We start from the raw sequence: 27,449 nt of genomic DNA, 5'->3' as shown, positions 1-27,449 counted from the left end.
ACTTGGAGATACGAGCCAACAGCGCACACTGCCACCTGCTGTATCGGAGGCAATACTAAGTTGAAAATGTTCCTGGTGTTATATTTTACTCACAAACATTGCAACTCTTTCATTGAGTTGCAGCACAAACTAATGCACAGTGAGGAAAAGGGGATACAAATGATGGATAAGTTAATAGTGTAACTGTCAAAGTTACATTTAGTTGGTCGTACCAGTGGCTGCCCAGGCCTCTATCAGAGTCTGAGAATCCCAGCTGCTCACTCCATGTAGTTCTCCAGTGACCTACTTTTAGTAAAGCAAGATGGTCTATTTGTGTGTGGTACCTGCTTCAACCCGATGCAGAGGGTCGATATGATGCTCTGTCACTCAGTGGAGACTCTCAGTAAAGTTAAGACCGCAGATGGTGTTTTCTGAATCTTGGTAAATCAGAGAGAGGAGGAAGAAGAGGAAGAGGAATAGAGCGAGAGTGAGAGCGAGAGAGGGAGCATTATCCCCTATTGGTCTGGCATGGTTTGCTGGCCCAGAATCTATAAGTGACAACTGAGCAGGAAAACAGTGGAAGCAGATCAGAATCCAGTGACACAGTGGAGGATCAGGATCTACCATGAAGACACTATGAGGATCAGACCACAGGTCAGTCTCACTCTTCTTTTTGCTCTATTTACATGTCGTAGTGATCTATTAGACCAGTATAAGCTTCAGATCACTGGCATAACAAACAAGTGGCAGTAAGATAGTGAAGTAAGTGTGTGTGTGTGTGTGTGTGTGTGTGTGTGTGTGGGGGGGTCACATCACACAGGGGGTCAAATAGGAGTCAGGTGTTGGGAAGAAAAGCAGGACGATGGAACAAGGCTGGAGGGAGTTTTTCCTCTCATGGTCTCTCAGTTATCGTGGGAGATTGTTGAAGAATATTATAAATGCAGCCGCCCACACTGCATCCGACAACACAACCCCCAGCACTATTAATACACACAACATTCCTGTGTTGGAGCCTCAACAGAAGAAACACGCAGAGAGATTACAAGCAGTCCCAGTGACAGTGGTTTATACCTCACCTCTACCATGTGGCATCAGAGGTGACATTTACACTCTAAAGACTGATACTCAGATTGATTTACCTGCCATGGTGATTTCTAATAATCACTTTGATAAAGACTTGTTTTTGAGGGCTGATATTTGTAGGCAGAAGGAGCCAATACTCCACAGTTACAGCAGATATTTTTTGTCTGTTGTCATTTTTAAATTAGAAAAGTTTAAGGTAAAAAGAAAAAGTGGTTACAGTAAGATTCTTCATTAGAATCACATCAGGTTAAAGGATGAGACTAATAGGCTACTTATTGTACATTTTTGTTATTTTTATCAAATCCAATGAAAAGACCCAAACATTTACAGACCAATAGTTTCTGACCACCCTGTCTAATCCTGTGTAAATCTTTGAAATAGCTCACAAATACAGTGTGTAGTTTCATTTTAAAGGCTCAGCCATTTTCTAAAACGGCCAGTCACTCTAGGTGACTGCAAATGTGACTCCAACAGGAGGAAAATGTGCATTTATTGGGGACTATTTTCAGCAGTGGATTAATCCATATGTGGTGCTCTGGTGGCAGCAGGACAGTGACTGTGGGAGTTAATCAATATAAACTACAGTGTGTGTATTCAGGGTAAATGAAGGAACATGTCATCCAGCAGCGGTGTGGATACACACACAATAGTTGCTAATAGGATCCATTTATTGTTGGTTTTCTCTTCAAGGGCCTCCCACGAGAAATCTGATGAAGAAAAGAATCAAACTGCATAATGTTCTTAAATGTCAGAAGCTCAGAGCTAAAATGAAAGTGCAACATAAACATAATATTGTGGTTATGTAGTGATTATGGGTGGGCATCATTACTGATTTACTTGGATGGAGTATGTTGAATACTAGTACTCAAACTGCACTTGTGTGTTAATTTAAACAGAGCTTTTCTGCGATAAAGCAGCACTGGTGTCTAACACAAACCCATTTCCATCTGTTGTTTGACAACTGACCTTGTTTACAACGTTTAAAAGAAAGAGGATATTCAATGTAGTTGTGTCTTTTCACTGACAGTGTGGTTCATATCTTCCAGCTGGTGTAAAGTCTGTCGCTTTGTTGCCAGAGGGGATTTATTCATATTTGATGAATAACTAAATATAATTAGGAAGTGTCCTCCCCCTCCTCACACATACACGGACATTGGTCAGCACTTCACCAGGCAGTTGTGCCTAATTTTAATTCTGCATCAACACAGGAGTCACCATTCCATTCCATGTTAAATAGCATTTTAATTATTTCAAGACTTTACATCAACTCAACTAATACTTACATTAGCTTCAGAAAGTATTCAGACCTCTTCACTTTGAGATTATTGCCCATCCATCTGTATTTAGAAATGTATGCAAATTAATTTTATTTATTTATTCACAAAAGTATTAGACCTTTAATTCTAGTCCTGGGGCGTTTGAGTGTCCAGACACATCTCAAGGATAATTAAAGCAGGATTAAAGCAGAGGATGGTGAGGAGGGTGAAGGGGTCTGAATACTTGTTGAGGTAACTGTCACAGGTACCTGTGCAGCACCTGTAGCAACGTGAGCCTGCAAACTAAAAAAGACTTAGTCCAAATAATGATAAGTGTTGACCTGTTTATATAACAAGCAGTAGGGAAGAAGGGAGTGTGTGTAGCTGAAATATGATGACAGTGGAGGACAATGATACTCTCATTTCTAAGCTGTAAGAAACAAGCCCACATGTCCTCTGTGCAGCTGGTTATTATGACCCATAGTTAGGTTTTGTTGCTAGGTGACATCTAGTGGTTGTAGTAATGATGACAGGAGCAAAGGGAAAAGTGCAATGATGTAGTATTAAGAGAGACAAAGTCCACGTGAGGAGGAGGTTGTGGTGGATGGATAATTATATGATACAGGAGAGCGGTGTTCGATGTGAAACTAGCTGTTCATATTGTAACCATGACAACAAAGACTGTGTAATGTTGAGGAAGTACTTATTTTAACCCAAATCATGATCTTTTCCTAAACCAAACCAAGCCGTGACAGTTTTTTGAGTTTTTTTCATTGTGTAGTTAATATATATATATATATATATGTATATATATATATATTGTATATTTAATTGATATTGATCAAAGAAAATACAGCAGCACAAAAAATTGAATTTAAATGACAGAAGTACAACAGGTGAAAATAAAATGAATGAAAATGTAAAAAGAAAATTTATTTTAAAAGAAAAAACTAAAAAAGCAGCCATGGTAGGTACGCCTCTAGGTACAGTCCGCGTGTTTATTATTGTAACCATGACAACCAAGGTCTGGTATGCCTGCCGCCTTAGGGGCGCTATTTCAGGACACACTCCTTTGGGTCGTATCAGAGGGTTGACGAACTATCAAATAAATCTAAACTTTTTAAAATTAGAAATGAAAACACCATAAATGAGGCTAATCACGTGTAAGTATTTAGCCGTCAGTCATCATACTGCCCCTCACTCAGACACTGAACGGAGAGGGGAACTGAGCGATCATCAGTTGTATGGCAGCAGTCTGTCAACACGACAGCATGCTGGAGGCAGTGGCCCGAGGCTTTAACATGGCACACTGTTTCATGCCTGAGTCCTGAGGCCTGTGTGTCCCATATATTATCAAGAGTAGCCTATATGGCTCTGCTGTGCTGGAGGGGGCGTTCACACACACTCATGCGCGCTCCCAATGTGGAAAATAGGTTTTTAGCACACTCATGACGTCACAACCATCGATCGGTTTCTGTTTTCCTCCATGGTCGAGGATTAAAAAGATGAATCACTCCGTAGGTGAAATCCAGACCCTAAATGGCGGGTTGTAAGGGCGGGTGTTAAAGGGACAACACTACCACTACTACTACTACTACCATCAATAATTAATTAACAATAACAATAATAATAGCCTACTAACAACAACAACAACAACAATAATAATAATATTGTTATTATAATGAACGACAATAATTGTTATTATTGTTTAGTAATAATATTAGTGGCTGTACAAGAATTTTAACCCAAAAAGATAACACACACAAAATAACACTAAGGTTTGATACCCAGCCCTGATCTACACTGTGGTAACTTGTGATGAGGGATCACAACTATACATCACTAAATTTTAAAAGGTCACAAGGCAAAAGGGTTGGGGGCCACTGCTTTATATAATAGTACCAAGAGTACACTTTATGTCATGCAGCATGGGGATACTAATGTTTGCCCACATAGACCTGGCAGCGTTTATCACTGCAGATACTACAGTTGTATTTGCAGACATTTTGAGGAACGTGCCACCTCTGCCAGCCCAAAGCAATAGCGGTGAATGGGGATTTGGTATGTGATGCTCAAAAACGTTCAAAAACGTTTTTTTTCTCTAAATGTTTCAAATGTTTTTATAGATAAATCACAGACCCCTCAGTTTGTCATTTACATTAACTGCAGTGAAAAACAGCTCTTAATTATAACGGTTCGCAACGAGGTCTGAATGTAAGAATAATGTAAACTGAAGCCACAGTATATTTGTATGGGTAAATAGGTGCAGAGTGAGACCTCGTTAAGTTCATCTCTCCACCACAGCCTGGCACCTGCTGATTTATGTCAAATTAGCAGACGTTAGTCTGGAAAGACCGGATGTTGTTATTATATTTGTAGTATAATATTACCATCAAAATAAAGGCGAAACACCTGTAGAAATAATAGCCATAGAATAGCCAATGTTTGCACAGAGATGGTAAAATTTGCGTGGAAATGGTGATTTGATAGGAAAAATAAGTGCCGAGTGCTGAGAAATAGTTAATTGGGTTTATTTTGAAAGTGTAACAGGAAATGAGTTTCTATATTTCGGCTAGCTTAACGACGTCACCTGCTGCAGCAGAGCAAAGCTGGTGGAGCCAGAGTGGAGGAGCGTAATTGAGGTACCCGGGGTGACCGGAGTGAAGCCTCTCCTCTGAACACCGTGCGAATGACAGGATGAATTTTCATGTCAGCAGACAGGACGAACAGATCTGGGGGAGCCGGTGTCAGTTCTGCGCTGACACATTTTTTTGAGGCCCCAAAAACCGTATATTAAAGGGGCTACAACGGACAAATCAAACTGACGGACACCGACACTTCCAGCTCAACTCATCGAGCGATGGAGGTCCGCCGATAAGGGTCTGGGGGAACCGGACTCGGTTGGAATTCCGCCAAAATTACGACGGGAATCAAGTACAGCTCCCTGTCTCCCGGCAACGGGAGAGACCACCAGCCGCTCGTGATGTCTCGTGCCAAGGAGCGGCTGAAAGGCGGGAAGGAGACCAAGGACAGCGTCACTCTGCTGCCGTGCTTTTATTTTGTAGAGGTGAATATCTATCTATCTATCTATCTATCTATCTATCTATCTATCTATCTATCTATCTATCTATCTATCTATCTATCTATCTATCTATCTATCTATCTCTAGCCTGACAGTATCTGCCTGTAACACTATGTTGCAGAGGTGTGTGGTAATTGGAGCAGTCTGGTTGACAGGCTGCTGTTTGGTTCAGGTTGACTAATGTATTGGTTGACTGACTGGTCAGCTGGTTATCCACTGACTGACTGACCCACTGGCTGACTGGTGGCAGACTGAGTGACAGACCCTGATATCAGTGCTCTCATTCAGTCAGGTTGTGTGTGTTTTTGATGCAGCTGGTTTTTAGAGGGGTGGTTTGTGCTGACAGATGATGGTCACGCTCTTCCCCAGGAACATGTAGTTAGAACTATTTGTGGAGGGCCAGAGGGCCGAGCAACCACCTGAATACCACAATCAGTTTAAGCTAATAATGTACATAAATATTAGGTTATGATTGTGGATATTTAATGTTGAGATGCCAGTCCGCAATGAGCCAGACGTATGCAGTTTGATAGCAGTGATACTGACAATCTGTATTCTCCTCATCCCTGTTTACCCAGTTGTTTTTGTAGCCGGTGACACTGCAGTCTCCACAGGATATTATGATTCCATGTGCATACAGCAGTTTTGTGTGGCAGGATGCAAAGATTGATACAGCTTGTTATTTCAAGCAGCTTAATATCATTCGTGTATCATCAGTCCACACACCTTGGCTGAAGACGGTCACTTATAGAAAGCTGGCCAGATAAGGACATGTACTTCAGTTTCATGCCACACTAACACGATTTAGATACAATATCCATCCACTCATCATATGAAGAGCCTAACAGCCACAGTGTAGTCTGTGCCTGACAGATCACTGTGTTCCACTGAGTCTCTCACACTAATTGTTCCTTGCTCCAGGACTAAAGCTCATAGAGATGCTGCATTTAGTTCATCCGCCCCCAGACTGTGGAACAACCTTTCTGTAGGCCTGAGGATGTGCAACATTTAAATATATTGTCATTATTGGTAATAATAATTGTATTAGTAGTAGTAGTGGCTCATTAGGGCAATGTTTGTTTGGATATAAGCTACATTTCTGGTACTGTGAGGATTTTATATTACCATATGAACACATTACGGCATTCTCACTGACAGGCCAGGATGAATAAAAGATTTGAGATTGTGCAGCATTTCCTCAGTTAACCTTACACTTCACATTTAAATGAGTGTTGACCTAATCTGTATGCACTTCTCACTGTATATAAAGACATACAGTAACTCAGTGGCAGCCATGCACCACTCGAAATCCCTCACCTGATGATGCAGACAAACCTAGACTGAGCAGAAGCTGGTGTCTGACTTCCATAAGGTTTAAATGGTGTGAATGATCAAAACCTTTGGGTCTGTATTGAGTCTTGCTTGCTACAGCTCAGCCTCTGCTTGCATCATCAGAGCTGGAGCAGATTTATAGAGTCTTACTATGACCAAAGGAGTGTGCTGAAACATTTAGTGACAGTTTGTGCTGTCACAAATGACAGTACCTTTACATACTTACAAACATAGGTCTAATGCTGCTCAGTGCTAGTGATGCTTCACTACTTTTTTTTTAAGTGATAAAGAGTCGGTCATGTAGAGAGCTAATAAAATCAAATGAAACAGTCAAAGTCATATTGACATTTAAGGTGTATTGATTGATTTCCAAATGTCAATCATGCATTGAGTAATACGCAGGAAAACATTCTACTTTAAAAGATCGTGAATTAGTAAAGATTAAAAGACAGAAAACATCGTTTCATTCATCATTCACTCTTCTGGCAGTTTCTTTATCTGTGAAGCTTTTACACAGAAATATGACAAAGTCAGTCTGCTACACTTCTGGAGATGAAAGCTAGCTTAGCTATGTTTTCATAGCCTAGCCTGTTAGCTTAGCTTGACCTCTGCCTGCACTGCAGCCTCTCTACTGAATGGATGTTTACAATGTGGCGTCATTTGTTCCACACGAGTCAGTAAATAAATCATTCAAAACACAAACTACTTGTGTTCATTCCCCTGCTGCCTAATGCTACACTAATTACAACCTGCTACATCCATGGTATGGTCTAATATTACTGAGGTGGATGTTTGTCGTCATATTCTCAACATGATCAAACTGTTCATAAAGTCAGTCTAACATCTGATCATGTGATCATAGATGACTGATATGGAAACTTAACATAACCTTAGAAGCGAGCCGCAACTTCATGGTGCGCTCCAGTACGTAAACAAATAGTACTACACCTCCGCTTACAAATAATTGAATTACCATTTAGCCTAGAGTAATGTGACCAGAATTTCCCTAACAACTTGTCTAATAACCAAGTAAAAACTGTACACCAGCCATTTAGTCATTTCCATAATGGTGGTGGACAGCACAAAAAAAGAACTGAAGCAGCAGAGCTCAAGTTATACTGACTTTGACCTCTTAATCTGGATGTGCAGACAAAACCTGATCCCATCCACAGGACATGAGGGGTCACTGAGCGGTGGTAAATCTAAGAGTAAAAAACAAATTAAAACCTTTCATAGTGAAAATGTTGCCGCTTCACTTTCCTAACACCAAAAATACTCTGTAACAAAAGATGACACATTACAAGCAGCACCAATGGTAAGAAATGGTATACATTTCCTGTTTCCTAAGTAGGTGTGGTCATGATTGATTGTTCATGTCAAAACATAACAACAGTACAACACTAGATGCAGTTTGAATTTACATTTTGATTAGATTTTGCTGCTTGTTTTTTATCTGCTACTTTATATCTGATCAACCTGAAACAAGATCATATCAGTCTGATACTCTCTGTTTTCCCTCCAAAAACATGTTGCTGAGACAGAGACAGGTCTTCAATAAAGTAAAATTTCTCCTGATCCGTCTGAACATTTTAATGTCAGAATGTTCTGAAGATCTGCGGCTTGTGAAAAATTGATTCAATATTTACTTTAGTGACTGTGGGGTGAAATATTGATAATCTGGGATCAGGTTCACTTCTCTCATTGGAGTGAACTGACTCAGACCTGCTGCTGGTCTCCTAAAGGGGCGGGAGGTGGAGAAAACATGGGACACAGATACAGGAAATGATTGTAAGTGTGCTGTCTCCTTTCTAGCTGCCTCTGATAACACTATTTACCAGAAATCAATTCTTCTTCGCTGCTCTATAACAGTAGTTGCCAGTGACTGCACAACACAACTTCCTGTGCAGGCTACTGTTTTAGAGTGGTGGAAAGAAATGAATTCTGGCTCTGAAACAAATTTATAAAGTGGTATTGGATCACTGTGTAGACTCACATACTTGCTTATAGGTGATACAGTATGTTAGGCAGTATTAGAGGTATTTCCCATACTAGTATTGTTATTGGGATACCTCTGTATAACCTATGGGAGATTGTGGACTGATGTGTTAGTCAGCGGTCTCTACCACCATCATCAAAACACCAACTGAAGGAATATCTTTAGGAAGAATGGTGTTCATCCTCCAGTGTTCAGAAACTTGGAGAATCTATGCCAAGGAGCAGTGAAGCTGTTCTGGTTGCACGTATATATGTGTGTATGTGTGTTGTATAGTTGGTGATATAGTAAATTTTGTGAAATCTCAATGAAGAAACCATTTACAGACAAACAACCAGATTGAAATGTCTGTGTTAGCTTAACTCCAGTGAGTTAAATACTCAGCAAACAGGGAATCAACAATCCAGTAAATCCAGTGTTTCTTTAAAGCAGTTCTACTCCACTATGGTCTAACCAGAGATATGACAGGGAAAGCTATCTCTATACAAAAGGTATGGCAAATCTCTTAGGGCTGACACATTTATATTGTCTCACGGTGTATATAGTCATGTGGCTTAATTCTCATGCCAGATAAGCTCTGCGTCTTTCAAAATCCACACCATAGTTTGTGATACAGGTTTTTTTGTTATCAGCTGGTCTCGAAGCCCAAGACTTGACAAAACTCCTCCAAAGGCGTGATGGAATGGAAATCAAAGATCGCAAGGCAACATTTAACTAACAACAGGAATGAGAGGTCGCTCTGAACATTGCTGCAATATGTCTCTTAAAATGACCCCAGAGCTCTTTATCTTTGCTTTAGAGACAGTTTAATATCAGATGAGGAGTTTGTCTAAATCCCTCTGTTACTTCAGCACCACGGACAGCGTCTTGGTTTCATCAGCACACAGCACAGTGAGGTGGTGGGCTGGAGAGGGAGGATGCCAGGTTTATAACAGTTTGTGCATTTTTTATCTTCTTGTTAACAAAGGGGTTATCACAAACTGTGTTGACTGTGTCTCCCCAACCATTTCCTCATCCAGGACTTCTTTAGCCTTCTGCTTATGTTTTTTTTTTTAACATTACAGCAAGTTGTTGCATCGCAGTCTCCATTTTGTTTACATCTTCTTCCCCATGAGATCACGTGAGATGAGATTATGTGAGGTGATGCATCGCTCCCGGATTGCTCCCTCTGGCGTGATCATCTTAATAATGTCCTGTAGTGTGTGAGGCACCATTATTTTCAAAAGCCTTTAGACACAACTTTTACTGATTTGATGTTTTTCTTAAAATGTTGCTGTGTTAACTGTAAACAGTGCGCATGATTAAGGATAGTTTCAGCTTGGCCTTCTTTTTCCAAAATCAACACTATTGTGAAATGTGGCGAGAAAACAAATCAGTAGTTACTGTGTTAGTGTTGGATGATGGGGTTGAAAACACTATCATAATTACTACTCGTTTCTCCTTTATCTTCCTGACAGCGCTGCTCTGTGTTGGCAACATTTTCTATCTCGCACAGTCACACCATCCTACCCACTAACTGGCTGCTAGGCAACATGGCCCTCTGAATGGGGTGTATTTTTATATCTGTGTGTTCAGGGCTAGAAACGTTAAGAGGAGAGAAACATCCCTACTGCAGCCTGGTTCCCGGTGTGTGCACAGTGGCCATGATCATCACGATGTGTTCACTTCATCAGATATGCAGATATAGTACACCCTGGATGTTTAAAGGAGAGCTACAGTATGATGTAATGTATTACATAAAGCATTGACTGGATTCAAGTCAATGATGATACAGTCTAAACGTGTGTGTTTATACCCGTGCATAGTCTGCTGTGTTGTAGCTGGAACAGACCCTGGTCTAGTTCTGGGGAAGTAACGCAATACAGGTGGCTAATAGTGTTTTCACACTGGTCTAACGTAATATCTGTAGTGGGAGTACTACATTATTACTGTGAGAGTGGCATCGCTGATGTGGCAGAATATTTCGCTGACAGTGGACAATGGCAGCTTGGAAACAAACCTCTTTGTCTTTATTTCAAAAGCCCCAGATAGATGCAACTGAAAACACAATTAAAGATACAACAGCCTTCTGAGAATAATTAGCTTTTACCTTAGCCAGAAATTTTCTACGAATAAGTCCCATCCTGGGAGTGAAGAACTTTTATCTAGGGCTGAGCGATAATGACTTCAAATCAGTGTCACAAATGTTTCAAACTTTTACCTCGACTATAATATAATGAACACTTTGGAGCTTATTGTCTCTGTCTTTACTGAGCCATGCACTCTTCATATTCAGCAATGTGATTGCGTTCCAAGTGATTAAACAAATCGGTGGCGTTACCTACCTGTCTGGTAGTCGTCACTGATATTACCCAATCAGGAGGCAAGGCAGGTCTCAGTCATTGTTTCCAAAAGTCCGCCCGGACTAAAATGCATCTCCGGGCTTTTTCAAACCAAAAGTGTTTCCAAAAGTCTCAGTTTAATGGGCTTGAAAACTGTGGAGTAGTGTGGACTGTAGCCTGAGGCTCAGTTTTTGCTCTCTGGTTGTCCATATCACCAGCTTTGCCTTGAGTGCACGTGGACTAACATTAGTTGGATGGGGCGGAGACATGAACACGAGGTAGTATTTCTTTAAGGGGACGCTTCATGAAAGCACACATTGGGGAAAGTATTAACCAAATTAAGTCGGTTTTGATACTTGTTCGGTTGATTGCCCACATTTATCGCAATAAAGCTGTGTGGTTGAGCGTGATGATCGTCTCTTTAAAGAAACTGTCAGTAGTAAAGAAAAACAGTAGGCCTACATAGAAATAAACTTTGTTCTGCTAATACCTCTGGACTGTATGTGTGTGTCCTCATGATTAGACCTTTGAGTCTGAGAGAATATTTTTCAGTATTCATCTGGATTGAAGGTGCAAGCATTCAGGGTCAGAGTTAAAGAATTTACATCAATGTTATCCATGTGTCGATACTGCCTAGCAGACAACATGCTAACCTTGACAACCCTCCTGTTTTTCTAACCTTAGCTTATAGCTATACTTACATGCTTGCTAATAGAGGGTCTGCGACAGCGTTGTGGTAAGAACATAAACTAACTTATCAGAGTGAACTTGGATGCATCAGTTTTGGACAAAATTGTGCAGAGGTGTTTATACCTCCATGCTATGTGTATACCCACAGTAGATTCTCCTTATTTTGAAGTAGACATGTATGAAACTGTCCATTAGGAAATCACCTGCTTCCAGGCCCAGGGAAATGTGCTTCTAACTGGAGATCTGAATGAAAGAACAGGAACTGAACCTGGCGTCATCATCCCAGGAGGCAACAACCATATGTTTGGTCAGCCTTTCCCTGTTAACTACACAAACCATCACCCATCGACACAACCTCTGAAATAAATCTAGGTGGCGCTATAAGGAAGTGAAGTATGCTGTCCACTCAGTCATGGCTCAGTCTTTTGGGATAAACACTCGACACAATCTCATCAGAAAAACAGTTACAAATGCCTGACACCCACTGATAAGTGATAATTAACATTCAAAAAAGAGCAATCACATTTAAAAGCAACTTAAATTCAGCCCCCAGACCCCCTCCATCACCCTCCAAACGCAAGAGCTCAGCCCAGAAAAGAGTCCCCTATGTCAGTTGGTGCCGAGGCTAATGGCCTACTATCGAGCACACTCCAGTGTGACCAGTCTCACAACAACACTGCTTTCCAAACACCAATCAGAGTAAACCAAATTATCACGTAGTGTCAAGAAACCTTTCTTTACTGGAAATTAAACAGACATTACCCTGCCTGCACCCCTGGTGCAATAGAGCAGGTCATTATCCTGCCTCCTGCACCCTCGACCCAGGTGCCACTCATCCATTAAACCACAGGGTATTTCCAGTAGGTGAGACACGGACAGTCTCCTGTCGTGTGCTATGTTTATGAAAGAGCAACTCCAGAAAATGTCCGGAGAATCAGGTCTGGACAGTGTGAGGAGTTCATATGAGAAAACAGTTTATGTAACACACTGTGCAGCACGACTGAGCTGAGAGTGGCACGTTCAGTCATCTGTAAGTAAATCTACAAAATGCAAAAAAACGACTTATTTGGTCAGTGGCAGTGATGACTCGGTGTGTTCACTTCTGCAGGAGGAGTCACTATTAAAGATTGAATTGTCCATGTATTGAACACCTCAATTGCTTTATTTTGAATGAACATATAGAGCAGCGTAATGATGTTGAGTCACAGGCTGACATGTAATGGTTTTATTTGTGTGGATACATTTCTATGACCTTATTCATTAAGAAGCACAGAAAATGGTTCAGTAAAATTTCTCACCTATTGTGGAGCCTGTGTAAACATGGTCATTCGTGGTCAACAAGATTGAAAGGGCCTCAGATCCATCATTGACCTTGATAACACACTGAGGAAGTCTGCTGCATTAATGGTCTTCTGTCGGCTGGTACACATCTGTTTAACATGAAATAACTGAAGCTGTGAAAAGCAGAGCTGCAGCGCTGCCTCTCTTCCAGAGTAGCTTCCCACTAGCTTTCAGTTTTCATTGGATTTTGACAAAAAAGGTTTCTTGTCATGTCTTTCTGTAAAACGTAGTAATGTGGTTTTCTGACCATATTTCAAAGGAAGTGATCTATGATAGAGCCAGACAGTAAGATTTGAACTCCAGATTGTTTTGAATCAACACAGAGAACAAAGTCTGATGTTATTTGTTGTCTCTAATGTTATTTCAACAGCTACATCTCCGAAGACTTTTGCATATGCATATTATCAAAACCCTAATTGGTATTTATTTAACTTTAAATTCTGCAAATCCCCCCTCCCTCCTCGTTCTCAGCTCAACTGAACAAAGTTACTCTGTGTACACAGGGAGACAACAAAAGACAATCCAGTCCATGGATGTTTTGATGGTCCAGCAGTGGACTAGGATTTGAGCCAGTAGTCTTCAGTCCAGTCCACCTGTGCTCTGGTCTCATCTCTTCCTGTGTCCGAGGCCTTTAAAACATGGTTTCTTCTTCAGTGGAGGAAATTCTGGAGGGTCACTTTCACCTGAACGCTGCGTACTGCACTGTAATCTCACCTGTGGGCGGAGCCTGTGTGTTTATAAATATGTGGGGGAGCGACGGTTAAGCAGGAGGGACTCACATGCACTAACATGCACAAGTACGTGCACTAACATCCACGCGCCACCAAAACAAAGACCAGAGAAACTTTGGCCATGTTCACACCTGCATTAACATCCCTCTCAGGTGATCAGCTCGGAGTTCAGGTGTGAACTAGGGCTGAGTTCCTTATCTTCTGTATTATTCAACAAACACAAGCAATAAATCATTCTATATTATGACTAACAGATTACACATGAACCGTTCTTTCCTGTAGGCCAGGCCTATGTGTCATGATGAAATTAGATGATGAATGAATTGATATGAATGACATATTTTTAAATAACTACTTGAATCACAGTCGTATATTGACTGATTTGTTTAACTTACAGCTTTGTAAGCATGTAAAATTGTCCGTTATGCAGACATGGTTCTCTTCATGGAGATCCCAGCTGGTCGAAGGGTCATAATCTTCATTAATGAAATGCACCGTAAGACTCTGATAGGGCTCGGCTGTACAGCTTGACCACATGTCAGTTCTAGTAGCGAAAAACTCTGCTGCGACTCTCAACTTGTATTTTTATATAGCTAAAAAATACAGCTAAATACATGTGGGATCGCATGCTGTACCGCTTATCCAGTGTATTTATCAAAGCCGTAAACCCAGGCTTGGTCACAGAGCTGAGAAGCATCGTATCTTTATATCCCCGTGCCGTTTTGAATTATGTTCATTTGGAGTTATGCAACGTCTTCCTTTTTTAAGCAATCCTCCTGTACTTGATTAATCACATGATTTGTTTCATCTCTCACCTGAAATAAATGCAGAAATTATTTCTGCTCACAGGGATTTATCAAAGTCACTGATTAGAATGGAGGATGCAATTTATGAAAATAAAAAATCAATACCAATGTACATAAGTAATCAGACCCTATTAAATGCGTGGATTCTTCTTTCTTCTTGTGAGAATGAGAAAAAGTTAAAGCTTGTGTTGCAGTAATGGATGAATTGTTAGGAATTCATGTGCAGACGTTCATTGTCCCAGAAGATGAATCCTAATGACGGCCACCAGCAGTTTGACATTTATGCTGTCTCTACTGGATGGATTGCCAGGAAATTTGGAACAGACATGATCCCCAAAGGATCACCTCAGATTAAGTCATTCAAAGGTCAAAGTTGTGATTTGTTCGATGCTTTGGTTTATGATCAAACACCTGTCAAACTTATTACACTCCCATCATCCTCAGCTGCACTTTAAGTTTAGGGCTAATTTGCAAATGTTAGCATGCTAACACACTAAACTAAGATGCTGAACCTGGTAAACATACTAGCTATACAACAGCTTGTTAACATGATTACTATTGTTACAGCAGAAATGGGACCTAGCTGGTCGTCACAGCTCCACGCCTGCTGCAAAGTTGGAAAAATCTTTATTCCACACGAGCCTCTAGCACTAACTTTATTTTCTTTGCTAAAATATATTACTAAACATGACAAGACATGGTATGTTCCACAGCTTAACTGAAGCAAATGTGCAATGTGCATGTGTACACATGAAATATAACCTTAAGTAAAATTAAAAATAAAAAATAATACTTATCCATTATGATTATTTTACTTTTGATATTCTAAAATCCAAAAGGTACAACTCAAAATGTACATCTTTAAGGAATATTATCAAAAAACATTAAGAAAAATAATCTAATGCATGTCTCATACAGCTGTGAACATGTTAGCATGCTGACGTTAGCATTTAGGTCAAGTACAAAAAGTACAACCTTCTACAACTGCCAGTGTGACTCTTGACTCTTAGTCTTGTTATAGCATTACAAATGTACATCCTTGTACATCCCCGTGTGGTCATCTGGTCAGAGGTTAAGAATTAGTAAATGTGGATATCTAAGGATCACAAGAAACGTATAGCAAGATAACAACCCTGGTGGATAACCCTGGCTCGCAGGCTGTGCAAATAAGAGACGATAACAGGTCTTTACATAACTCTCTCAGTCAGAAATGTGGGCGCCTCAGGCGATTAGTCAGATCATGTAGTTGATCATTTGAGCAGCAGGGAAGTGAAGCTTGATACAGTCTTCAACTCCACAAACAGCCACATTTAGGCAATATCCATCATGTTGCAATTTGTAATCCTGCTAGTACTTGGCAATAAAGTGCAAATAACATTCTACTGAGGATTGTTATGTTGCATCTGCAGGGGTCCAGGGAAGAGTTTGGTAGAAGTCAGTAATGATTCAGCTCTCAGTACTGGCAGTCAGGGCTGCAGCTAACACTTATTTTCTTTATCGGTTAACATAGCAATTCTTTTTTTTTTTTTTCATTTTAAAATGGTTTAATCTATCAGAAAGGTTTTGCCTCAGCTGACATCCAACATTAACATCACTTGTTTTGTCCAACCAACAGTTCAAAATGATGTAACGTATCCAAAAATAACAATTTGTCACATTTAAGCAGCTGGACCTAGAAAATTCATTTTTGGTTGATAATTGACCTAAAACCTAAATTGCTGCTGATTGATTTTCTTTTTATCAAATAATCAATTCATCGACTGATCTTTTGAGTTCTAGTTGCAGTTCACGTAACTAATACTTTTCACGGGTAACGGGGACAATTATTTTGCTGCATTTCAAGCATCAAATTAACAATAATTGCATTATTGCCTTGAGGTTGTCACACAAGGTGAGGAAGTAGTAATTAACTTTTGTGTGAACTAACCACTTTAGGATAAAATTACAACACTGTGAAATGGCAGCAATGTTAGTGAGATACTGTGTGCAAGCATGAACATGTATATGTATATGTATATGTATATGTAATCTTTGATCCAGACAATTCAAAAAAGGCAAAAATGAGCTGAATAGAGCTATCTAGTTTTCTGCCCAACAGGATGTCACAATAAAAGTTTTTGCTTGCCATGGCATCATGTTGACCAGGTCCTGTCCTGTAGACGCACTAACTCTGAAATATGTGACAGAGACAGTGTATTGCATTTCCTGTGGCTGCTTCAAAACTGCTGTGTCCCAATTCAGCAGATGTGATCTACAGTGGCGTGGCCCTTCGTAGACATCGTAGGCCGCGATGGCTGAACTGGAATGAGACGGTCTGGTCTATGGAGGATTTCTGCTTTGGATCAGCAGCTGTGCCCATCCTTACCGTTGTGTGACACAGCACAGCTGCTGTTACCTAGCAACTTTTGCAACATGTAACTTTCCTTTTTACAAAAACAGGAGGTTTTAAGGTCCTTGGTTTTAACAGTTGTATGGTTAGCTGTTGAACTGAGCTCAAACACAATACTTACATTTAAAAGTGTAATCCTTGGGCTGCCATGTTTTCTGACATATTTCTATTACCAGCACGCAATGAATCTTGGGATATGTTGAGCCATGAAGGATCCATCTGTTGGAACCTTAGTTGTCCAGGAAAAGAAAATCCTCCATAGACCAGGACATTAATTGGGTAATCCTGCTGACTTTGGTGATCCCCTGACTTTTCCTGTAGTGTTGTTATGGTGTCAAAGCTAACACCATTATGAGGACGCACCTCATGGTGTGACCACATACCCATAGAACTAATGATGTTCAGCTTCAGCTACAGCTGGACTGTGTGTAACAAACACAAGGTGATACTATAAAGTAAAATAGTAAACTCACATAATCAGTACACCTGCTAAACATCAATTTAGGTATGTTATTGTGAGCATGTTAGCATGCTGACATTAGCATTTAGCTCCAAACACTGCTGTGTCTAAATACAGCCTCACAGAGCTGCTGGCGTCCAGACTTCAGTACTCAGGGATCTTGGAGAACTTACTTGAATAGCTGTTTTATTTTGATATGATTTTATTTAGCTCATCCCTAACCTTACCATGCCTTAGTGTAGGTAGATGTTCTTCCTGTGTCCGTTGTTTTTAAATGTACGTGTCTGCATTCAAAAAGGTCTTTCTGGCTTTGACATCGTCTAATGGGTCCTAGGGCTGGGTGTTGTCCAGAACATGTCCATTGCATGTCCAGTGTTGAAGACTGTCAGGCTCCAGAAGCTAACACTAAATATCAGGTGATGTTCATGTGTTTATGTTCAGACATTTGACTTTTTTCTATACCTGTTACTAAGGTATAGAAAGAAACATTAGTATCAGCATCAGTGAACGTCAGGTATGGTATCAGCCCTTGTATTGACCAACCTTTGTATTTACTGCAGTGTTTCCCTGGTGATGTGTGTTAGTACAGTTACAGTTTGTACAGTTTGCTGATGTCATCTGTCTTGTTCTTTACTCTTCACTGCAGCTCCCTATCCTGGCCTCCTCTGTCGTCAGTCTGTACTTTCTGGAGCTGACAGATATTTTCCAACCGGTGCATTCTGGGTACAGTTGTAATGACCGCAGTCTGTCTCTGCCCTACATCCTGCCTAGACAGGAAGTCTGCCCGCTACCTCTGCTCTTCAGTTTGGCCTTCGCTGCTCCCACCGTCACTGTAAGTAAACCTCCAGCTCCTTCACACTGGACCCTCACAGATACAGTGTTTAGACCCATTCACTATTTGCAACGTATTGCTTTTTAGATTTAACTGAAAATTGATTAAATTGCCATTTTTGCTCATCAATCTACAACCAATAACCCATAACAGTTCATAAAACATTGGGTGGAGAGCAGTTGCTTCTCTCTCTCTCTCTCTCTCTGTCTCAATTCAATTCAATATGCTTTATTGACATGAATGTAAGGTGGACAATATTGCCCAAGCGTTACAGACAATATAACAATGACATCAGGAAAAATACATATATACACACACAAATAGATAGATACTCTATTTAGCCCTTAGGGGAAATTCATGTGTCCAGTAGCTCATTAGTAAATGGACTTATATAGCACTTTTCTGCTATATTCCACTCTACCTCCTGAGCCACAGCTGTTCTTTAACAGCCTTGGACACACACCATCCTGGCCTGTTGCCTCTTGAGCTCCACCCTCACCTCCTCCCCTGTAAAGGACAGCAGACTTGACTTCAGTGTGGAGGGAGTTGCAGCTGCAGTGTCAGGTTGTGGAGGAGATGCTGTAGGAGAAGCTGCAGCTGAAGCAGTGGGAGAGTCCTCCTTCGCCTGCTTTAATCTCCTCTTCAGCTCATGTTGCACACACCTGAGCTTCTCCTGGGCCTCCTTTTTCTGCTTGAGGAGGGTCTTGATTTTACTGGTGATCCAGGGTTTGTTGTTTGGAAAGCAGTGTACAGTCCTTGCTGGTATCACAGTGTCCATACAAAAGTTAATATAGTCTGTGGTACATTCACCCCTTTTATCAAGGTCAGGGTCCTTTGCTGTTATCATTTCCCTGTGACTCCAACAGTACATTCCAATCCGTCCACTCAAAACAGTCTTTTAGAGACTCCCTGGCCTCTGGGGTCCAGTTCCTGAATGAGCAGGTGGTTGCAGCCTGCCTCAGTACACAGGGCTTGTAGGAAGGCTGAAGAAAAAACAGATTATGATCTGATCTGCCAAGTGGTGGTAGAGCTGAAGCAGTGTAGGCTTCCTTGACGTTTGCATACAACAGATCAAGTGTCTTATTTTCCCTTGTGGGACAGTCAACATACTAAGTGAAGCCTGAGAGGTGAGAGTGACATGGTTAAAATCCCCCGATATTGCAATGAATGCATCAGGGTGCTGCGTCTGTACTCTCAACAGTCTCGTGAATGACCTCACACGTGACTGCAGGCTCTGCTCGTGCTCGATGTGTGAGAATTCCCTCGGTACATAGTACGGTCTAAAACCAACTGCCAACAGTTCAATATCCCGTATACATATAATATATTAAGTAAAATAAAAATGAATAAGTTAAAAGAACAAAAACAGTAATCATTGTTGTAATCGTTGTATTATAGGTCTACTAAAGTAATTATTTAGGATCAGTAAACAAACAATTACTCTATTGATACATAATGGTGAGTATGTGAGTATGTCTCTCTCTCTCTCTCTCTCTCTCTCTCTCTCTCTCTCTCTCTGAAGCTCTGTATTAATCGATGTTTCAATGGGAAAACCTTCTTCCCACAAACAGAAGTTGTTTCCTACACGTTACAGATTTAGAAATGTGCCCATAATGCAGTGGGAGTGTGACCATGCTGAGAGAAGCACAGCTGCTTCCATGCTACATGAACATTTAGTTGGAAGAGGGTGATAAGAATTTCTTTTAAACTAACTGCTGTTAGTTGAATGAACTGTGGTGCAGTTGTGGTCAGTGACAGAGAGGCACGTCTCACTGGTTAATAAACCCAGGTTAGAATTTCCTCCTTCACAGACATCGTAGAAACTGGAATTCACTTCCTACTAATTTCATAAACTCTCTTAAGAAATGAGTTCATGAATTCTTCAATGTTAACTGCTAACACCCCGCAACCCAGTCTGGATTTTAGAGATGTAGCATCCATACCAATGTGACATCAGGTAATGATTGTACTGTATCAAGCTACAATGCTAGCACAACAGAAACCGTCATCTTATGAGCATCTCTGTGAAGATTCTCAGGCTCCAGGTCTGAGTCCAGACAGCTGGACCTGGTCCAGGTTCTCCTCTCAGGTCCAGCAGACTGATGGGGAGTTCCAGGTATTTAACCTCTGAACAGTGGACAGCAACGTCAAGTTCACTCAGGAGGATGTCAGAGGAAATAGTCTGTGCACATTGAAGATGACAGAAGCCTTAACATTGAAGTGCAGAGAAAACCAACACACACAGATCGCTATTTATTCTTTGATTCTCACCAACCACAAGCTGGGTGTATCAGACCCTCCTCCATCAGACTCTGAACTGGCCCCACATTTAAAACATGTGATTATACACTGAATCCCTGTAACACTGAGGTAGAAGCTTGTCCACCCTCAGGACAAAACACCAGAGCAGTGTAGTGTACGCAGTTCACTGCAGCGAGGAACGCACAGACCTGCACACAACAGGAAACAAACACAACGCAGGAGAGCCGGCTCCTCAGGGCAGGACTCAGCGGTCCAGCTGCATCTAAAGGACAAGGGACACTGGTCTGAGGACGGCAGGGTGAACACTTTGTCCGGAGACGGCAGATGGTTTGAAGGAAGAGTAAAAGAAGAAATCTACATCAAACTGGAACCAAACCGTCACTAAACAGAGGAAGTTTACCCCCCCCCCCCCAGACAACTTAACTCCCATTCACACCATGACTCAGGTCACACTAACGACTCACATGATGGATCCTGTAGGTGGGTAATGAATCAACAACCAGCTGAAGAAGACTTTAATGTCGGTGGTGAAACGTCTTCAAGAAACTCACGTCCAGCTCCTTTTGGCAGCAGAGCTCAGATAACACAGATCTTTCAGGCTGATGTCAATATTTGATCATTTAAAAGATGTGATTTAATTTCCCATGCAAATTACAGAAACTGACTTTCCTGTTAAGTAATCGTGTAAGAAGTGTAAATAAGAAATAAGATTACTCGTGAAGGTTGTGTTACACAGTTATTTATTTTCAAGTAAACACACTGTTTGTTTCTGAGAGTTGATGTATGTTTAACTTCTTTACTTGTGTTTTAACCTCATTTTGATGATTTTTCACATTTTGACATTGAATAAAGTTCATTCTTGTATGTTTGTTGACAAAAAAACCTTTACTCAAAAACTGGCTTTTTCTGATGCTTTCAACCCCATCTTACCTGACACAACCTCCCCTGCACGGGGAGTTTCACTGTCAGTTTTTTACATTTCATCTTGTATTTAGATTTTGTGTAAATAAACAAAACTAGCAGCCGTATCAGGAAGTAACAGTAAAAACTCCACTAACAGGTTTAATGCGTTCAGCTGATCAGTAAGGCAAATGTACGTGGTGACAAAAATCATTTTCAACCATCCTCTGTGTTTGTGTGTGTGTGTGTGTGTGTGTGTGTGTGTGTGTGTGTGTGTGTGTGTGTAGATTCTGATCGGAGAGGCCATTCTGTACTGCTATCTGTCCAGGAGGTCGTCAGCCACACAGACCGAAGCCAACATCAACGCTGCAGGCTGTAATTTCAACTCCTACATCCGCAGGGCTGTGCGCTTCATAGGTGGGAGGACACATTAATTAAAGCTGCAGCCGAGCCTGTGCATGTTTCTAGTGACTGTCACAAACAGAAACAAACTGATGAAAATGCTTTTACTTTAACATCACTCTAACGAATGGATTATTTTTTCTCAGGTGTCCACATCTTTGGCCTGTGTGTGACAGCACTGATAACTGACATCCTCCAGCTGTCCACCGGTCAACACACCCCCTACTGGCTGGATGTGTGCAAACCCAACCTGACCCACATCAACATGTCCAGCTGCGATGAAGCTTTTATTCTTGAGGATATCTGCTCCGGACAAGACATGGGCCTCATCAATGCTGGGAGGTAAGTCTTCCTCTTACTGAGTGAGTGTGGGAGAGTGTGTGAGTGAACTGTTGACTGTGTCAGAGGATGTGAGTGGGTGTGTTGAGTTTGTGTGTGTGTCTGTGGAACATTTTGTGATGTCTAGTTTTAGCACACGAGCTAAGATTGCCTGTAATCTCCTTGTGCTGTAGCTCAGTTCTAGACTGTTCTCCTCTCGCAACACATCGAATTCATCTGTCGCACAAAGAGGTTTACTTCTTGACTATCTTAAGCTTGACTGTGGTACAATGAATTCTGGGTAAATTAAGACTTTTTTTCAAAATAAAAAAGATGCTTGACTGAGGAACTGCATCAAAGATCCTCTATACAGAAGATAACACATTACAGACAGCACCAATGGCATGAAATGGGACACAGTTCCAACCCAGTACTAAGTCAGTCAACTATCAGTTTAATAGGTTAATACTCTCTGTTTTCCCTCCAAATAGTTAAATAATGACAACTTACAACAATAGCAGTTATTAAGCAATGAAACAAATTTAATTTAACTTATAAAGTTAGTAAGTCAATCCAAAAATAACTGGTCCATCTAAACATCTGGTTATCTGGAGGCAGGTCTCCACTAAAGTTCATTTTCTCCTGATCTGTTGATCTGAAAAATGTCATTTTGATGTCAGAATGTTCTGAAGACGTGGGGCTTGTGAGAACTGGGTCCAATATTTATTTCGGTGACTATGGATCGAAAGAATCTGTCATACTCTGTGATCTCGTTCACTTCTCTCACCGGAGTGAACAGACTCACCCTGGGGCTGGTCTCCTAAAGGGGCGGGGAGGAGGGGAAACCCACGTGACACAGATACAGGAAATGATTGGAAATGAAGAGTCTCGGTTTCTCTACTGTCTCTGACCGCATCCAAGTTCCATTTACCCCAGCAGAAAACATTCGTGTACTGGAAGGATTCAACAGTTACAAGGATGTTTTACTTGAAGAGTGAAAGAATAAAAGGAAAAATGTGCCCTCACCATGGGCTGCTTTCACACAGATACCTCAGACTGGTCTGTAGTGTTAGGTCCTCATGTTCATAGATCAGTCTAATGTTAGGCAGACTGTTTCACAGGAATAAAGACTGACTCATTTTAAGACACCTTACCTCCAGGCTAACTCAGGTCTAAGACTGTGGTTACCATGGTTACAATCAATGACACCTGTGCTGAGCAGCAGCAGCCAACAACAAGAAACAGAAAACGTGGCTCATCAATAATGGAGAGAGCAAAGAGAAGGAAAGGGTTTTTAGAGACTGCAGAGATTTAGTTTTTATTTTGATTGTTTTACTCTTTGCTGAATTTCCCAAGTGATACGTAGAATATTTTTATTTTATTTAAAAAAAAGTCTTAATTTACCCAGAATTCATTGTACCACAGTCTGGCTTAAGATAGTCAAGAAGTAAACCTCTGTGTGCAACAGATGAATTTAGACTCAGTCTCTCTGAAGTCTGACTGTTATATCAAAGACACTGGCTTTGTGAAACCAGCCCCATAACAATGTTTGCAAACCACAAATTATGAGCCATGTTGTCCTGTTTTATGTTGTTGAGTGCTACTGGTCAGTGCAGGTATCATTGATTGTTACCATGGTAACACTTGTCTGAGGCCTGAGTTAGCCTGGAGGTAAAGTGTCTAATGTTTTTGTCTTAAAATGCATCTTTATTTTTGGGAAACAGTCTGACTGACATCAGACTGACCCATGCGCAGAATGAGGACTGGACCAACACTGCAGAGCAGTCTGAGACATCTGTGTAAACCAGCCCCTGGTGACAGTGAAGGTCATAACATATCATTCATGTCTTATGACGACTGTAACTCCCTGTATTCTGGAATCAGTCGCTCGTCCTTGTCTCGCCTGCAGCTGATCCAGGATCACATGACCTCTCCCCATTGGTTCCCTGTTCATTTTAGAAATGATTTCAAGGCTGTACTGTTTTTTTTTTTTTTAAAGCCCTCAGTGGATTATCCCCACCCCTACATCACAGACCTATTAAGCCCCTACACTTCATCCAGACCCCTCTGATCTCCCTCACGCTGACTTTAAACAAACAGGTGACTGCACGTTGTCAGTCACAACCCCCAGACCTGGCTTTTTCAATCAAATCTCAATCAAATCTCAGCTCAAAACATATTTATTCTCATTAGCGTTTGAGCCAAGATCAGCTGACTGCCTCATTGTGTTCACTCACTTGTTTGTTTAACTGTTGTTGTTGTTTGTTGATGTTTGATTGTATTTATTTCTCTTGCTCTATGCATACATTTGAATTGAATATGATTGTGATTAAAGCGTGTCCTGTGACCTGTGTGGAAGCATCTACAGCTGTTATTCCTCTCCACGTATTTGCTCCAGTGTTCTCTGTAAATTGTGACTCAAGATGCAGCAGGAGACTTTTCTTTTCTGTTGTTAAAATAACTTTGGTTTACTGCTGTTACAGCTTTAAAACAACTTTTAATGATCTGTGCCACTGTCCTGAATTACTGGTGAGTGGTGAGTCTGAGCGATGACACTGTGTCACCAGTTGGACGCGCTCCAACGTGGACAGAATCTTTTGTAATTCATTTCAGACACAATGTGTACTTTTAAAAGTCACACTGTTGTCCAACTGGCACTTGTTATCATATCAGCTCTCACTCATTTTGTTAATGTGCTCACATCAGTGCAGAAGAGTCACATGCACGGGGACTGTATTTCTCAGACTTGTAAGAATGACATACAGAAGTCTCTAAGGTGGTGTCTGATGTCATATTATTATAAACACAGTCAGATACAACACCAGCACACTGTAACCAGTCACCATGAACATCGTAACAGTCACATGACCAGCGGATCTAAATCTAATTATGTCAGTACTGGTTGATGTTTTTCAGACTGATGCAGCAGAACGTCTCTTATTTTCTTTATTGTTGCTCATTAAATCATAGGTGAGGTCATCACAGGCAGCCAACGTCCTCCACACAACCTCACGCATTCCCACTTCAGGAAGTGCAGACAGGAAGTGAATGTAATGGAGTCAGAGCACTTCCTTGTTGCTGAAATGCATACGGTCACTAAAATGTAATCAGACGAGATGTCTGCATCTTCACTGTTGATGAAAGAGAAGAGAGAGGCTGGGAGATAAGGACAGTCTGGTCTGTCAGACTGCAGACAGCTGACCAATCACCCGGCAGTAAGCTTGTTGACCGAGTGATGAATCATAACGTGTTGGGAGAGACAGAGTTCTGTACAGAGAAGTCACCACTCAGCAGAAAGAAGTTCAAATCATATCAGAGACGAGCTGCAGCCGTGAAGCGATGTTGTGTCCTTCTTTATATAATCCAGAATTTGCAAGTATAATATTATTTGTCTCTGACTAGCCTTCAACATGTCCGTGCTTTCGCCATGTTGAGCACAACGGGACAGTCACAAGCGCCACCGACCTGAGGCAGACACAGAGAGAGCATTACCACCCACGACATCATGTCTTGCTGCAGAGAACACAATTGCAATTTTCATGGCATTAAATGACAGAGATCTGAAACCAAAGTGCTGCACAATGCTACAACTCAAACTGTGGAAGCCTCAATTAAACCTGGTGAAACAGCGACAGGCTTCAGCAGCAACAGTACAGACTGTTCCGTGCTGTCCAACACACCCGAGCCACTCCACACACACTCTTAGTCTGCAGTGAAATGCTCTGGAGCAGAGGCAGCCTTCAAAAATCTCTGGATATTTTGTCTTATTAAATCTCTCAGCACTATCTCCTCTGCATAATTCAAATATTATTTTCATGCCTTTTATTGGCAGCGTTCTTTATGCAAATGTATAAAAACAGATCAAAGACTGTTGCTTCTCTTTCTAACCAATATTTGCGAGTTGCAGTTGTGACATTGTTTTGCTTATGTCATCAGATGTGATTACAACCTATTCTGTTCAATTCAGTTCAATTCAAATTTATTTGTATAGCACCAAATCATAACACGCATTATCCCAAGACCAGGAAAAGCTATATACTGTAGTATTTCAGCTCTGTCAGGCTGGTTGTAATGATACTAATAATTGTGATACAGGGAAGGTGTAATAGTCTTATTAATAATAACATCAGGAATTATTGCAGCACCGATTAATAAAAACAATAATAATAATAATGATGCTCAGAGGATCATGGGAGTCCCCCCCAGCAGTCTAGATCTATAGCAGCATCACTAAGGGCCGGTTCAGGACTCTTATCAAAGCTTTATCAAAGAGACAGTTTGAAGCCTGATCTTAAATGTAGAGAGGGATCTGCCTCCTGGACCCAGACTGGGAGCTGGTTCCACAGGAGAGCAGCCTGACAGCTGAAGGTTCTACCTCCCATTCTAGTCTTAGAACTCTAGCAACCACAGTAGGCCTGCATTTAGAGCGCAGTGTTCGGTTGGGATAATAGGGAACTATGAGCTCTTTAAGATATGATGGTGATAGCTGATGAAGCTAACACAGAGGAGATGTGATCTCTTCTTCTAGTTCCTGTCAGTACTCTGCTGCAGCAGTTTGCTTTTCACTGAGTTACCGGGACATCCTGATTATAAAGACTTACAGTACTCATGTCCTGGTCAAAAATGTCCCCAAGGTTCCTTACAGTAGCCCTGGAGGTCAAGGTAATGCCATCCAGAGTAAGTATATTATCAGATAATGTATTTCTGAGGTGTTTATGGTAGTTAGCTGAAGAACAAGAACTTCAGTTTTGTCTGAATTTAAAAGTAAAAGATTACAGGTCATCCAGGTCTTTATGTCTTTATGACACACCTCAAGTCAACCACCTGATTTGGCTTCATAGATAAATACAGCTGTGTGAATTTTGTTCATAGGACAACAAAGATGCAAACTGCAAGAGACTTGACTCTTTGTCTTCCAGAATAACTTAGACCTCCAAGAGAAGAACGTTTTCTCTTATGTAAAGTTGTCCCGGACTCTGGAAACCAGAACTGAGACTCTCGCAGCTTCTTTCAGTCACGTCTTTCTGGAAGACGCCTTGTCGACGATGTAAAAGAGAAGCTGAAAAGGCAAAAGCAAACACCAGCAACATGGAGGAGGTTTTCAGATCCGTAGAGACAGATCTGTTCTGTTCTCCAACAACATGATGCTTCTTTATTGGTCCATGGGTTCACTTAAAATAGCTGCTAATTCAGCAAACTTTTAATGGAGCACTGACACTGATGTTTTTCATATGTTAAAAGGCTTAGAGGGGGGGAGTCATCTCAGTTTTGT

The 27,449-nt window shown here is 41.1% G+C and overlaps 1 protein-coding gene across 1 annotated transcript in view; it reads left to right on the top strand.

The window, feature by feature from the left end:
* The first annotated feature begins 4,979 nt into the window (after positions 1–4,979).
* Positions 4,980–27,449, top strand: part of plppr4a (phospholipid phosphatase related 4a) — a 40,414-nt gene continuing 17,944 nt past the window's right edge. The window contains 4 exon segments of the mRNA XM_087171800.1: positions 4,980–5,385; positions 18,110–18,295; positions 21,745–21,874; positions 22,006–22,201. Coding sequence (XP_087027926.1) covers positions 5,302–5,385; positions 18,110–18,295; positions 21,745–21,874; positions 22,006–22,201 — 596 coding nt within the window. The 5' untranslated portion in view covers positions 4,980–5,301.

This window comes from Seriola lalandi, unplaced genomic scaffold (genome assembly GCF_002814215.2).
Source record: "Seriola lalandi dorsalis isolate HSWRI2012SDOR001 ecotype SW California unplaced genomic scaffold, Sedor1 jcf7180002054981, whole genome shotgun sequence".
NCBI lineage: Eukaryota > Metazoa > Chordata > Actinopteri > Carangiformes > Carangidae > Seriola > Seriola lalandi.
This window is presented reverse-complemented; position numbering and strand designations above follow the sequence as displayed.